The following is a 16,762-nucleotide window of genomic DNA, read 5'->3' as shown; positions in this document are numbered from 1 at the left end:
ATGACCCCTAACCCAAAACTGTGACCCCTGAACCCTCATACTGACTCAAACCTAGGCCTAAAGCCTGGCCTAGTGGGTACCGAGGGATGACTGTATGAACTCTCAAATAAACCAAGGAATTAAATCTTCCTGACCACAAATTTAGCAATGGTTTCTTAGATTTGACAGTAAAGCATAAGAAATGAAAGAAAAAAATAGATAAATTGGATTTCCTCAAAATTACAAACCTTTGTGCATCAAAAGAGGCTATCCAGAAAGGAAGAAGACAGCCCACAGAATGGAAGACAATATTGGCACATTATATATCTGATAAGACTCCTTACCTAGAATATACCCAGGACTTCTACAACTCATCAAAAAAAGACAAGCAATAAAATTTTTGAAACAGACAAATGGCTTGCATGGACTGCTCTCCAGGCAAGACATACAAATGGTCAACAAGGACATGAAATGATGTCAAACATCAGTAGTCATGATGAAAATGCAAATTAAAGCCACAGTGTGATGCCCTTTCACACACACTAGAATAAAAATAAACTTTAAAATCAATTTTAAAATACATAAATAAAAATAACAAATGTTGGCAACAATGCAGAGAAATTGGAACCCTTAAAAGTTACTTGTGGAGATGCACAATGGTGCAGTCTATGTGTACAAACCTTTACCATTTACTCAAAATTATAAAATATAATTACCATGTGGTTCAACAACTCCACTCCTAGATATATACCAAAAAAATGGAAAACAGGCGTTCAAACAAAAACTTGTACACCAATTATTCATAGCAGCACTGTTCACAATAGCCCAGGGTAGAAAAGATTTAAATGTCCATCAGCAGGTAAACGGATAAGCAAAATAAGGTAGATCCATAAGCTACATTATTCTGTCATATAAAGGAATAAAGTAAAATTATACAGCCGCTGTGGAAAACTGTATGGTGGCTCCTCAAAAACATGGAAAATGTGTGATCCCTTGATTCCACTCCAGGGTGTACACCCAGAATATTAGAAAGCAAGGACTGGAACAGACATTTGTACCCCATATTCATAGCAACATTATTCACAATAGCCAAAAGGTGGAAGCAACACAACACATCCTTCAACAGATGAATGGATAAGTACAGTGTAGCATATACACAATGGAATATGATTCAACCTTTAAAACTAAGGTAATTCTCACACATGCTACAATGTGGATGAACCTTGAAGTCATTATGCTAAGTGAAACCAGCCAGACACAAAAAGGACAAACGTTCTATGATTCCACTAGTATGAGGTATCCAGATAAGTCAAACTCAAAGACAAAGTAGAATAAGGGTGCCAGGGGTTGAGGTGAGTTAGTGTTTAATGGCTACGGTTTCACATGGGGAAAATAAAGCTCTGGAGATGGATGGTGAGGATATTTTTACAACAATGTGAATGCAGTTAATGCCACAGAACTGTGTACTTACAAATGGTTTAAATGGGGCTTTCCTCATGGCACAGTGGTTAAGAATCCGCCTGCCAATGCAGGGGACACGGGTTCAAGCGCTGGTCCTGGAAGATCCCGCATGCCGCAGAGCAACTAAGCCCGTGAGCCACAGCTACTGAGCCCTCGTGCCACAACTACTGAAACCTGTGCGCCTAGAGCCCATGCTCCATAACAAGAGAAGCCACTGCAATGAGAAGCCTGCACATGGCAACAAAGAGTAGCTCCGCTCGCCGCAATTAGAGAAAGCCTGTATGCAGCAACAAAGACCTGACACAGCCAAAAAATAGAAAATAAAATCAAATAATTTTTTAAAAGGTGTTAAAAAATGGTTTAATGGTAAATGTTATGTGTTTTTAATCACAATGGAAAAAATGAATGAAATAATGATCAATGTTACAATGTGGAAAAACACTGAAAACATCCTAACTGAAAGAAGCCATACAGAAAAACCACCCAGACCACGCTCATCTTGTACACTTTAAACCCAGCAAGGCTTTTTTGTTTGTTTTTTGTTTTTTTAAAAAGTTATTTATTTTTAAAGGCATTGATAAAAATCTTAACATACTTACTAAGAAAGTTACAATATACAAATGGGTTCAGCTGTGATTTTGACAGATTGACTTTCTGCACTGTGTGTGACCTTGAATTTCTTTTAATCACTCATATTTCCATTGTTCAGTTATTCAAACTGATTATTTCCTCAAAATAGCTAACTGGTTATTTAAGCATGAGTCACATGCAACAAGGGGAAATGAAGATGACATGCACCCATCCAAGTGTTCATGAAGAAAATGATGAAACTTCTGTTCACATCGACCAGGGCACATCAATATACCATCCTCCTTGGGAGAGAGCTGCACCTGAATCTATTATAAAACACTATACAAATTACTCCTTAATTGAAATGTGAGCACGTTCTTTCTTTTTGACTTTGTTTGAAACCCATATAGTAACCAGTATGATAACCACTCATGTACCAAGAGATTAACATTCTTCCCAAAGCATCAGCATCATCCAGAGAATCTGGACATATAGGAGGTGATGGGGGAATTATTGGTGGTCCAGAAGGAAATGGAGGCAGCCAGCATGACGGGAAGGGTGGCAGTGGTGGGCCACTGAATTTTAGACCTGGCTTTCCTGGTCCCAGACCTGATCCTGGCATATGGGGTGGTGGAGGGAGAAAAGAGTTCCATGGAGCAGCTTTTGACTTGATGTTATTTGGTTTATTTACAGGAGACCTGGAGGAGTTCTCACTTTCATCTGTTGAAATTTGACTTTCATTTTCATTCTCCTGAGCATCCTGTTCTATATTATTAGCTACTTCAGAGGTTGTAGAAAGTAGATCAGACAGATTTTGCTCCTCTCTGTTTCCATATCCAGTGTAAATGACAACACAGGTTTCTCTCTTAAAGTCAATCGAAGCAATGGTAGCTGAGTAAACACAGCCATCTTCTGACCAAACGGCAGCACGTTTGTCAAGAACTTTCCACTGCTTCAAGGGAGTTGTGGTATTCTTTCTTTGGCTTTTATTTTTCTTAGCAGGTTTCCTTTTAGGTGTGCCTTTTGGTTTTTCTGAAACTTTGGAACTGTCACCGTTCTTTAGAGCGTGCTTAAATGAAGCCACAGCTTTATCATAAGCTTTTATCAATGCTATATCATCCCAAATGTCAGAATCATCACTCTGGCCTATGCCGCGCCGGAACAGCGCCGAGTCTTCCGGCTCTGGGACACCGCCGCTGCTGCTGCTGTCGCCGCCACCACCCATCGCCATGGCTCCAGCAAGGTTTTTTAAGTGAGGAAAAGCCCCAGTGATGGTTCCAAGAAAAGAAAACTGGATTCGAATAGAAAAATACATTTCCACGAAGCTGGGGCAGCTGGTGAAAGTTGAAGCAGGTCTGTGGATAGGATTATAATGTGGAAACCATAATTATTCCTCACTTTGGGGTTATGTGCTCGTTCCCTGGGAGAGTGGCCCTCCCACTCTCACAGGGTAAAACAATCTGGAGTATTTTGTGAATGTGGAAAACTTTATACTGCTATTTAAAGTTTTTTATACACTTGAAACTTACTAGAAAATAAAGTACTTATCAAAACAACCATGTCATACCACGCCAGAAATACAGACAGAGTTATAGGGACTTGCCTGGTGGCGCAGTGGTTGAGAATCCAACTGCCAATGCAGAGGACACGGGTTCGAGCCCTGGTCTGGAAAGATAACACATGCTGCAGAGCAACTAAGCCCGTGCACCACAACTACTGAGCCTGTGCTCTAGAGCCCGTGCACCACAACTACTGAGCCTGTGCTCTAGAGCCCGTGAGCCACAACTACTGAAGCCCGACGCCTAGAGCCCATGCTCTGCAAGAAGAGAAGCCACTGCAATGAGAAGCCCACGCACTTCAACGAAGAGTAGCCCCAACTTGCTGCAACTACAGAAAGCCCACGTGCAATAACAAAGACCCAACACAGGCATAAAAAAATTAATTAATTAAAAAAATAGAGCTACAGAGCATACGGCACTTCCACTCCTGGGTGTATATCTCGGGATAACCATAAATCCATAGGACACAGGCACTTCAACTATTAGTGCAGCCCTTTTGCAGGAGCCTCGACTTGGAAACAATATAAATGTCCTTGGAAGGAAAAAATGGATAAAGAAGATATGGTACTTATGTACAATGGAATATTACTCAGCCATGAGACCTATGAAATAAGGCCAGTTGCAGCAACTCAGGTGGACTTAGGTACGATCATTCTAAGTGACATAAGTCAGACACAAAAAGACACTTAGCATAAGATATCACTTATAGGTGGAATCTAAAAATGGCTACACATGAACTAAATTACAAAAGAGTCACACATTTAGAAAACAAACTTATGGTTGCTAAAGGGGAAAGGTGGGGTGGGGTGAGGCATAAACCAGAGGGTTGAAATTAGCACAGATAGGGTTCCAAAGACCAAATAGGTAATCTACAAGACCTACTCTATAGCTCAAAGAACTGGACTGGGCACACTCTAGTCACCATAAAAGAATATATACGACTGGTAAGAATCTGAAAAAGAATTTATGGATGTCTCTCTGTAAGTGAATCAAGTGGATGTGCAGCAGCAAGAAAGACAGCATTGAAAATCAGCTATACCCCATTGTAAAAATAAATTACAAAAAAAAAAAACCAAGGAGAAACTGTTACAAAATTCGTTCAGGGGCTGTGATGAAACCTGCATTGACCCCATCTAGATCCACAGCTAGGTCTCCATCTCTGTCTTTACGTTTACAGTCTAATGCGAGCTCAAGTCATTTTACCTCTGTTCATACACTGCTGATTATTTTCAACAAATCACAAAGATATCGGTGTTTTATATTTACTATTTGGTGCTTGAGCTGGAGTAGCAGGCAGCGCCTTGAGTATATTAATCCTGGCTGAGCTATGCTAACCTGGAGCGCTACTTGGAGATGCCCAAATCTTTAACGTAGTCATAACAGTCACTGCACTTGTAATAATTTTCTTTATAGTTGTACCCATTATACGGCAGGGTTCAGAAACTGACTTGGGCCACTAATAACTGGGATACCTGAGGTAGCATTTCCCCAAATAAATCATGTAAACTTTTGACTACTTCCCCCATCATTCTTACTCCTACTCATATTACCAATAGTAGAAGCTGGTCCTGGTACAAGTGGAACTGTATATTCAGCTCTAGCCTGCAATCTGGCCCACGCAGGAGCCTCTGTCGACCTAACCATTTCCTCCTTACCTTTAGCAGGTGTCTCTTCAATTCTTCGTGCTATTTCTTGTATTACTATAGTCTTTAATCCAAAACCAGCGGTCAAATCCCAATACCAAACACCATTATTTGTTTAGTCTTCCCTAACTATAGCCATATTACTATAATTACCACTCTCAGTCCAAGCAGCCAGAATTGCCACTCTGTTAAGAGATAGAAATCTCAACACTACATTCTTTGACCCTGCAGGAGGAAACCGAATCCTACAGCAACACCTAGTTTGATTCTTTGGTCACCCTGAAGTGTGTATTCATGGCCTACCAGGGTTTGTTATAATTTCACATATCATTACGTACGATTTAGGACAAAAACTGCCTTTCAGCTATTTGGGAATATTATGAGTCATGTCCACTGGCCTTTCAGGATTTCTCTCGTGGGCCCATCTCATATTTACCATAAGGGTAGCTGTCGACTCAGGAGCACACTTTGCATCAGCTACCATAATTACTTCTATCCCTACAGGAGTAAAAGTATCTAGCCGACTAGAAACTCTTTATTTAATTTTTTTATTTTTGTATTTTTGGCTGCGTTGGGTCTTCGTTGCTGCGCACCGGCTTTCTCTCGTTGCGGTGAGCGGGAGCTACTCTTCGTCGCCATGCGCAGGCTTCTCATGGCGGTGGCTTCTCTTGCTGCAGAGCACACGCTCTAGGCGTGTGGGCTTCAGTAGTTGTGGCTCACGTGCTCTAGAGGGCAGGCTCAGTAGTTGTGGCGCACGGGCTTTTTGCTCCGCGGCATGTGGAATCTTCCTGGACCGGGGATCAAACCCGTTTCACCTATATTGGCAGGCCAATTCTTTACCACTGCATCACCAGGGAAGTCCCTGATTAGCAACTCTTCACAGAGGTAATATTGTATGAGATCCCACTCTATTATGAGTTTTAGGCTTTATTTTCCTTTTTACAGTAGGTGGTTTGACAGGAATCATCTTAGCCAACTCATCCCCAGACATTGTCCTCCAGGATACATACTATGTAGTAGCACACTTCCATGACCTAGTGTCCATGGGAGCAGTCTTCACTATTATAGGAGGCTTCCTACACTGATTCCCACTATTCTCAGGTTACACAGTTAACTCAGCACTAGCAAAACTCACTTCACAGGTATATTTGTAGTAGTAAATATGACTTCCTGAAGCACTTTCTTGGCCTCTCAGGGAGGTTACTATATTACCCTGAGGCACACACAACATGAAATATTTTGTCTTAAGGCTCATTCATCTCAGAAGCAGCAGTAATGTTAATAATCTCCATACTGTGAAAACCATTTGTGTCCAAACGAGAAGTCTCAGCAGTGGAAACTGCTGCTCCTAACCTAGAATGGTTGCACGGATGCCCTCCACCATATCCTATATTTGAAGTCCTACCTATGTAAATGTAAAATCAGGTAGGACTCAAGTCCTTTTCAAGCAGTTTGAAGCCAACAGCATAACAATTATGTCTTTCTCAATAAATGAGATAAAAGTAAAAAGTGATGTAAAATTTTCAAAGTTAAATCATAGGCTAAAATCCTGTATATCACTAAGGTATATCAATTTCATCTAGGCTCTCAAGATACAACATCACCGATTATGGAAGAACTTTTACATTTTCATCATACACATTAATAGTGATTTTTAAAAGAAGTTCTCTAGTCCTCTATAGTATTTCACTAATATTGACAACTAAACTAACTCATATACGTACAATAGATGCACAGGTAGAGAAAATTTGAACATTTTACCAGCCATTATTGTAATCTTAGCTGCTCTATCATCATTGTGAATCCTTTACATGATACATGAAATCAATAACTCTTCCCAAATCATAAAAACTATGGGTGAGTAATGATACTGATGCTACAAATACACAGATTAAGAAGATTTAAATGTTGACTGCTCTGTAATCCCCACATCAGAGCTAAAACCAGGAGAATAGTGATTAATAGAAGTCAACAACCTAGCACTATAGAGACAGTCATTGAATATTAGTTTCATCTGAAATTGTTGTACACTCCTGAGCTGTTCCTTCTCAGGCCTAAAAAACAGCTGCTATCCCAGGACGCCTAAATTAAAGAATTCTAATACCGACAGGACCAGGCCTATGTTGTGGACAAGAGAGCTCGTTTTCCTGAGGTCAAAGACAGGAGAGAGGGATATGGCTGAGATATGGGGTGAATCTGGAGCCCATGGGGATGCACCCTCCAAGCTCCAGGATAGGAATGGGGCCTCTGGGGTCCCAGGCCACCCACCACGCCCTCCTGAGCAGCATCTTGGCAACATTCCCTGTCAGTGATGAGGCAGACCTAGCACTTGTCACGCCCCAATGCTGTGTCCTATGTGGGTCCCATGCTGTTGGGACCACACCCACACTCTGCAGGTCCACGCTGCAGGGTCCTTCCTGCCTCAGGAGTAGAGACCCCACAGCAAGCAGTTTCCTCCCCAACCAGCAGGAGGAGGGGAGGAGAGCAGGGGCACCAGGGGAATCTCACTCAGACAACACCCCAAGGGTGCCAGCGGGAACAGTGATGATGCAGATGAGGCACAGACCAAGAGATGGATCCAGAGGACCCAACAGGCAGCTGGTCAGGTCCTGGCTCATCTGTACCCCAGACACCTTTGTCCCTCATACAGCCCCTTCCTCATACACCCTCTCCTTAAATGCAGATTCTTCAGATGCAAACAGGCAGAGCTTCAGACTGAAAGTCAGCTCTTCCAAAGTGACCCCTCAGCAAACACTGCAGGATTCCACTCCAGTGGGTGCCCTGGAGTCCACAACTCAGGGACTGAAGTGGATATCGGTGCCAGGGGCAGTGGGAGGGAATGGGGAGTGAGACGTTCGTGGTTGTGGAATTTTGGTTTTGCAAGGTGCAAAGTTCTAGGAATGGTGGTGATGGCTCCACGAGAAAGTGAATAGATCGGATGCCTCAGAAACGTGCACTTAAAATGGTGAAGATGGTAAAGGTTATGTGACGTGTGTTTTATTTCACTTAAAATAAATTCTTAATATAATGCCTTGTTCACTGTGATTCCATTTCGACTCCCCTTCATCACAGATGTCGGAGGCCCAGACACAGTCCCCTACCTTAGGGGCCATCACAGTACCCTTACATGGCACATGGGAGACCATTCTTAGGGGGGGCTAGTCTGTGCTCACCTGACCTCTGGCCAGGGGGACCCAGGCAGTGGTGACCCCCATAGATTAGACATATGATATGATATGTTATTAATATGATACCACCAAGCATTGTCACTCACCAGAACACAGAGCAGCAACCCACTCAAACATGCCTGACCTCACATGAATGTGAGAAGACTAAGAGAAGAAAAGGTACCACAGGTTAATCAGGGCAACACCCTTAATGCAGAGGTTGGAAATCTCAAAGCGGAAAAGACACACTGAAGACAAAGAGCACATATGGGGTCTCCCCGTACATGAGATCCGGACCCATGCAGATGTGGTGAGAGCCACACAGTCCCCACACCCTTTACCTGGGGTCGCACGTCCACACTCACCACGGTGACCCCACCTCCCCAGACTCTGCACCTAAAGTCACACGTTCTCTCTCAACAGGTGACCCCTCCTACCCAGACCCCTCCACCTGAGTCACATGTCCACAGTCCCAGGCTGAACCGCCCTCCCCAGACTCCCCCAACTGGGGTCACACGTGCACAGTCTCCAGGGTGACCTCACCTCCCCAGATCCTGCACCTGAGGTGACATTTCCCCTTGGTCAGGACACCATGGCTCTGCTGGTGGATCCCCTCATGTGGAAACAAGCTGTGTTCCTGGGGCCTCCTGGGATGGGAAAATGTGGCAGGTGGGTCTCCTCTCCCCACACTTGTACCAGAGAAGGCCTCCTCTTTTCAGTTTGATTCTGTTGATTTTACTTGTTTTTAAAGCTTTCATGCTGAAGTTGAGCACACTACTTGGTTCTGGCAGGCTCAGTCCTTTCTTGTCTCACATGCTTGTTGAGATAACTCACAGGACAGCAGGGCTGAAAGCAGAGGGGCAGCTCTGGACGCTTCTGAGTAGGGATGGTAGAATGGAAGGAGAGCTCAGCAGCAGCCTCAGCTGTTACCCATCGGGCTTTTGCCCGATCTGCGTGCCCTGCAATCAATTCACCAGCTAAACCTGCCTCCCTACGCACCATGCACGTGCTGGTGAATTGGAATTATTGCCAGGTAGCCCTCCTGTGGATTCTCCACGAGCCCCAGGGAAGGTGAACCTTACAGGGATTAAGACTAAGGCCCCGATCACAGCACTGACACTTGGGAGGACCAAGTAACCACACTCAGAAGAGAGGCTGTTACTTAGAGAAGCCCACCTCGGTTCCAGACCCCAGACATTTAAGCACTCACCTTCAGATGCAGGCACGGAGCTTCCCAGTCCTGAGGCCAGGCCGGGTTTCTACCCAGGTTCCCATAGTCCTAGCGTACACAGAACATGGTCAGGCCTAAATCTTCTTCTTATAGACAACACATGGTCAGCTCTGAACATAATCAGTAGAAAGGACATGCAGAGGTCTAAATCTACCGTGTAGACAGAACTTGACCATGTTAAACTAGCTTAGGGCTGATCTCATAGGAGGTACAGATCACACACATGGGTCTCTCATCTTTGGACACCCACATCAGGAAACTGAACAAAATCTTTGTCATTAAACATTTCAACAGGCAAAACAGAAATGTTACCAGTTTCTCTGGCCACCTGATGGTCAAGATCCACAGGTGAACCACGAACTTCTGAGAGTGCAGCCCCGTCTGCTGCCAGGACAGACAAGAAGTGGCCTGATTCCAGCCTCCCAGGCTTCCAGAAGGAGGCGGCCGCACTGGAAGCCCAGGCAGGACAGTCCTGCATGGTCCGGGCCGGGAGATCGGGTCTGTCCATTCCACTGGCCGATTCCGGGCGGGGCGCTCAGGGCCGCTGAGAGCCCTGCACTCAGGTCCTGCTTCCCTGCAGCGTGTGCGTGTGCGTGTGCGTGTGCGTGTGCATGTGGGTGTGTGTAGAGGGGGTGGTGACTGACGGCTCCCATGGCTCCGGTCCCGGGCACCGCTCTGTCTTCGAGGGGAGGCACGGGGAGAGGTAGGGGTACAGAAGCCGTTGGAGAGGAGAACCCACCGCACAACTCCTTGCACACTGGCTCGCCCCACCTGGTGACCCGCCTGCCCATCCTGGGCCACATGTCACCCCGCAGCCCCCACCCCCAAGGGCAGGGCGCCTGCTCTTTCAACAGCACAGGGTCTCACATGAAGGAGACCCAGTGGGGACTGTCACGCCCCCACTCCTGATGCTGACTTTGGGAGAATGAACCCCCTTGACTGGGCGATGGGACCCTGTGAAGAAAGAGGTGGTGGCCCCATCCAAGTCGGGGCCTGGCTGAGAGATGGGAACACAGGAGCCAAGTGCAGGGCCTGGAGGCTAGGCCAACAGGAGGGGCATCCCCAGCCTTGGCCGGGCTCTCCAACTGTGACATTGTAGCTTTAGGGGACCTGGGGCAGGTGACTGAATGCAATGGGGGTCTAAACTGGACCCTGAATGGGGCTTAAAGAAGGTGTGAAGCATGTTACTGAGACCGTGACAGTCATTGGAAGACAGACTCTGTCAGGACATCCTGCTCCATCCATTTAAATCCCTGAGATCTGTGACCTTTACATGGCTATGCAGGATTGTTAGAGCAGCTGCGTGTGGATATATCTGCAAGTGGTTCCAGCAAACACACAGTTGTGCGCACAGGCGGGCACAGCACACACACAAACATATGCACGTGCACAGCACAAATATATTCACACACTAGCATATGAACACACATGCACGCATATGCCCATGCACACACTAACGTGAGCAAGTGCACACTAACGTGTGCAAGTGCACATACCTATGCACATGCACAGCATAGGTATGCAAACAGGCATATGCACACGCATGTACATAGCACACACACAGGGAATAAAGTGAATCCATAAAGTGAATCCGTAAAGCATTAAGTCCTGAACACAAGTGAAGCTGACATTTTTCCCTTTTTCCCTTTTCTTAGCTTTGATGTTTTTCACAATAAAAAGTTTAAGAAAAAAGTTAATGGCAAATGACTTTTGATTCATAGGACTTTCTGACGTTATTCCACAAATATTATGACAGGAGAAATGAATGTAGATAGTACATGTATCCACTAACGGATGAATGGAGAAGAAAAACATGGTCCATCAATACAAGGGAATGTTATTCAGCCTAAAAAGGAAGGCAGTTCTGGCACAGGCTGCAGCAGGAATGAACCTTGAGGGCATTAATGCTCAGTAATGTAAGCTAGACACAAACAAACAGTGCTTGATCCACTCATACAAGGCCCCTAGAGCAGTCGGAAACATAGAGACAGAAAGTAGGATGTTGAGTGCCAGGGGATGAGGGAGGGACAATGGCGACTGAGTGTTTAATGGGGACTGTTTCAATTTTGCAAGATGAAAACATTCTGGAGGACGATGGCAGCCAAGTTTGCACAACAGTGCGAATTACTTCTGGACCCTGAAATGTGCACTTAAAAACGGTTAAGACAGTAAAGTTTATGTTTTGTGTACTGGACCACAATTTTTAAAACTTTTTTTTAAAACAACAGGAAGTAGTCCATGAATACCACAAGATGCACAACTTCACTAACAACCGAGGGATTAAAACCATAAGAAAACTGCTGTGCACACACCTACCAGAATGGCAGACATGAAGACACAGTATCAAATATCAGCAGGATGTGGAGCAATGGAAAGCCTGGTGCACAGCGGGGGGTGCAACCACTTCTGAAACAATCGGGCCTCAGAGAGCGAAGTCCATGCACACAGACCCACAGTGTTCCTCCCAGCTGAACACAAACCCCCCAGCCCTGAGCCAGGACACACGGACATGGACTCTGTAGCCACAGGAGCCAAACCTGAAAGAACCTGAAGGCCATCACAAGCGGATGCAGAAATGAGCCATGCATGCTCCTAGGAAGGAATATTCCACAGCAATGGAGTACATTTTGTTTAAAGGCAGTAAAACTATAAAAAATTATTTTTTAAAAAAAACTATATTCACAAGATGAAAGAATCTATAATTCTGGCACCTAAGGATTGTCGAATGCTCCTAAAAATACATTGTTGTGGAAACGTTTATTATAAGGAAATTAACATATTCTCTAGGAAGGACGGGGTGAATGGGCCTGCTACGTTTTCTACATTGAAGACATATACAGGTTTTGATTCTACTTCTGTTAACGCAAGTGGGCTTCATTGGATTTCTGCTACCGCGGAGATAATCAAATTCTGGGTAGGGGTCAGGAGAAAACTAGTCATAGGCGTTCTCGTGTAATAATTACTGTTGAAAGTGTAAATGATCCATTTATCAGTAAGACTGAGAATAGAATAACTGCTACATTACTTCATATGGGATTGTGTGTGCTACTGTCCCTAGGGCTCCACTGAGTGAGTATTTTGAATGTGAAGCTCATCCAGATCTGAGAATGGAATAAATGGCTAGGTGTGATATGGCTAATATGAATAATATGCCAACATTTATATTAATTAGTGGAAAAGATACGGGAAGAGGAATTCATGTTGTGAGAGCCAGGGTTAAGGCTAGCATTGGGGCAATAATATATAAATTGAAGATGTTGATGGACATAGTGGTTCTTTAAGAAGTAATTTGAATGCCTCAGCAATGGGTTGTAATCATCCATGGGGGCTGATGATTTTTGGCCCTTTCTGGATTTGTATATAGCCTAGGATTTTCCATTTAGTTAATATGAGGAATGCTATGGTGAATTAAATTGGGTCATTTGTGAAAGAATGTTGATTATAAACATATTATTAGGAAGAGGACTTGAACCAGTGCAGATAAAGGTTTCAGTTTTACATAATTACTGGGCTCTGCCACCATAACAAACCCTGTTCTACATTAGGGTATGTATAAATTAATTGAATGTAGATTATATTATCATTTAGTTTGAAGACATTTTATAAAGTAAGCCTTATTGGTCTTGTCCTTTCCTACTGGAAGAAATCTGCAATAGACAGAAAGCAACCAGGATGACTCCAGTCTGAACTCAGATCACGCGAGACTTTAATCGTTGAACAATTAAGAGCAGTTATACCATTGAAATGTCGTGATCCAGCATCAAGGTCATAAACCATATTGCCGATATGAACTCCAGAATACAATTACACTGTTATCCCTAGTAAAAGTTGTTCCATTGATCAGTGTTTTAGAAGAACAAGTGATAAAACATTTTGACTAGCTGGTCTAAATTTTGATCACTCAGAGGTGGTTTCATTCTCCAAAAAATAAATGGCACATGGGCTCAAGGTGCACGGGCTTCAGTAGTTGTGGTGCACAGGCTCAGTAGTTGTGGCCCACTGGCTTAGTTGCTCCGTGGCAAGTGGGATCTTCTCAGACTGGGGATCGAACCCATGTCCCCTGCACTGGTAGGCGAATTCTTAACCACTGCATCACCAGGGAAGTCCCAGAATTGCAGTCTCCCTTCTAATATACCTTAAGCCCAAAGAATCCATGGAAAATTGTTACAGAAAATAAGACAATAAAACATTGTAAGGCCTATAACAGAAGCATATAGTACACAGTTCATATAGACACTGCCCAAGCAGTTACAAAGTATATTAAAAGGGAGGCTGCAATTTTATTTTATTTTTTAATTTTTTTTAACATCTTTATTGGAGTATAATTGCTTTACAATGATGTGTTATTTTCTGCTGTATAACAAAGTGAATCAGTTATACATATACATATGTTCTCATATTTCTTCCCTCTTGCATCTCCCTCCCTCCCACCCTCCCTATCCCACCCCTCTAGGTGGTCACAAAGCACCGAGCTGCTCTCCCTGTGCTATGTGGCTGAGGGAGGCTGCAATTTTAAAAGAATAAGATAAATTATACCCACAAACTCCCAATCTTTCCTGAAACGTTGCAATCTGGAACCCTATTGTAGGAAGCAGAAGATTCCAGGAGACATTCTACAAATGAAGGACTCTAAACCCTGTGGTTGGATAAGGAATTCTGGAAGGAAGGTATCCTCACCCGAGGAGAGCAGGTTCCTATACTTGTCTAACATCACATACCTGGACAGTTCCCACTGATCTTGGTCCAGGCATTCTCACTCCTCTTGAGAGAAATCTATGGCCATATCCTGGAATGTCAGCAGTCCCTGAAATTAAAAGTACACATGCCGTCTGGCCACGGGAAGAGTTCATAATGTGACCCAAGACGAAAACAGCAAGTTAAGAGAACTGGTTTTAATTTAGAAGAGTGTCTTCAATTATCCACTAATATATATATATATATATATATATATTTTTTTTAACAAAGTAAGTTTCTCTATCTTATTTCTAACTACAAGAAAGGAGTGTGGCATGTGATCCACAAAACCAGTATAGAGACTATACTTATCTGGAAAAGAAATGTTAAAATGATGGTTTCAACACAGGCATATGCATTTTTGAGTGTTTTATTTATATCAAATTGGATAAAATGTGTGTATTTCTCAGACAGAAAAGACGTGTCGAGGTAGAAATGTACCTCTCAATTATTCATGGGTACACAAGTACACTGGGGAGACTGTAAAAGTTCAGATTGTGATTCAGTAGGTCCGGTGGGCCTGAGTTCTATTTTTTTAACAAGCTCATTTTTAACTAGTGATGCCACAGTCTCTGATTCATTAACGACAATTGTGAATAGCAGAGACATAATTAGAAAGGTAAAAATTCATATTTAATTTTGAACTTAAAGTGTTTTATGGATTTTACACTTTTAATAGGATAGTAAGCACAGCAGCAACAATCATTTGTGAATATTTACTATAGACCGTGTATCTTTCTAACTTTTATGTGTAGGATTCCAGGAAACAGGCCTGGGCTGCGGTCACAGTGGGCGGGGCCCTCAGGCCGGGCCGCCCCTCCAGGACCCCCGACGGGGCCCTGCGCTTCTGGCGGCTCCCTCCCCCGGCGCCTCCGTCCCTCCCAGAAGGCCTCGGGGCAGAGCGGTCCCACCCGCTGCGCCCAGAACGAAGCCCGCGTTTCCGCAGAGCTGGAGCTCCCGGCTCGGGGTCTCTTCCCTCCGCCTTCACGGAACTGCCCCGGAGCCCGCGACGAGGGCGGCCTCACTGATGCTGCCGGCTCTGGACGGGCCCTGGAGGCCGAAGCCGCGACAGTCGTGCGGACGGCGGGCCGGGTAAGTGGGCGCCGACCCTCCGCCTGGTACGGTGCCCTGGCGGCAGGGCAAGACCAGCTTCTGAGGGGCAGGGGTTCGCTGCCACCCGCCGCTGCTGTGCAGAAAGGGCGGCCCCCAGCGTCTGGTCCCGGGAACTTCGGTCCCTCCTCTCGCCCCTGCCCTCGGCCTGGCTCGCGGGGCCTGAGGGGCGTGGGGAGGGGGTCGGCCTGAGTGTCCTGAGGGGAAACGGGGCAAGGGAGGCGCAGGGCCCGGCTGCAGCGTCAGCGCCCCTCCTCCCGACTGCGGGGAAAGCGGCCAAAAACTCCTCCCGAGGCTCGCAGGCGCCTTATTCAGCCGAGTCCCTCTGCGCTCCTTCCTCCCTGAGCTAAAGGACCAGGGGGAGGGGACAGGGCAGGGCACGGGCGCAGGTAATGGGGACCATCAGCAGGTGATTGTTAACGAAGGAAAACCGGCTCTCCCCACGTGAGGAATGCAGCGCTTTTCTTTGTTTGCGGAGATGCCAGAGGCTGGGCTCCCTGAATTCCTTCCTTTCATATGCACCTCAGCGCTCTGGGGCCTGCATTCTGTATTTGCATATCCTGAGATCCTCAGGGCTCCCGGCTCACACTGGAGGGCTGCAAGGGCTGATGACTGTGATATCCTTTGTTTACTGAGATGGCAAGAAATATTCCATTTCTCACAGGCTTGAGGGGCACAGAGTGAAAAGGGTAGGAGAATCTCACTCGGCATGTACTTGGGTTTACATGTAGATACTATTTACACTTAACTGTGCTACTAGAGGTTCTCAAGTGCGATCAGTTGTACCACTGCCCTCTATGGATTAACTTCATGAATATCATAAGATACATGCCTATAGAATTGACTTAATCCATTTAAATAGGATAATGGTTTTTAAAGGAAACATAATAGAAATATAACAACAAACCCCTTACTACTAAAGGCTGGGTCTGGAGCAACCTAAATAAATGTTCCATTGTTAAAATATTGAAAGATGTCTTCAATAGAAATATCAACAAAAATGACAAATGATGAGGACAGCAGAATGTTGAAATGTTCTATCTTTATCCTTAAAGTGGCAGAAGATGGGGGCAGAAGATGCCTGATTTTATACCTTTGTCATATTTGTACAGTTGTTTCAACAAGTAACTTAAAGACCAAATGGAAAAAAAGGAGGTTTGTGCCTGAGATCATGTTGATGTGAAACCAGGGATGGCTACCTTGTCCCAGGTGAGTTAAGTTTACCTGGCAGGTAGACCACAGAGCTCCTGAGAAGCAAGGGTTGGAATTTTTCTGCTGGGTGCCCCTTAGGTTCTGTGACTTGACTGA

The 16,762-nt window shown here is 44.8% G+C and overlaps 1 protein-coding gene across 2 annotated transcripts; it reads right to left on the bottom strand.

Annotated features, from left to right (window-relative positions):
* Window positions 1-2,015: 2,015 nt before the first annotated feature.
* LOC308617565 (survival motor neuron protein-like) lies at window positions 2,016-3,241 on the bottom strand (the record flags this gene model as incomplete). Of its 2 annotated transcripts, XM_081234745.1 has the most annotated exons (2): window positions 2,016-2,361; window positions 2,413-3,241. In XM_081234745.1, the coding sequence occupies 2 exons, from the start codon at window positions 3,239-3,241 to the stop codon at window positions 2,297-2,299; spliced, it is 894 nt and encodes a 297-aa protein (XP_081090871.1). In that variant the 3' UTR covers window positions 2,016-2,296. The 2 variants fall into 2 exon arrangements, with proteins under 2 accessions (XP_081090871.1, XP_081090872.1); XM_081234746.1 differs by having other exon boundaries at window positions 2,016-3,241.
* Window positions 3,242-16,762: the final 13,521 nt, after the last annotated feature.

This window comes from Mesoplodon bidens (assembly GCF_964165515.1).
Source record: "Mesoplodon bidens genome assembly, chromosome: 5".
Lineage (NCBI taxonomy): Eukaryota > Metazoa > Chordata > Mammalia > Artiodactyla > Ziphiidae > Mesoplodon > Mesoplodon bidens.
The sequence above is the reverse complement of the archived record's forward strand: the minus strand, read 5'-3'. Positions and strand labels throughout refer to the sequence as shown.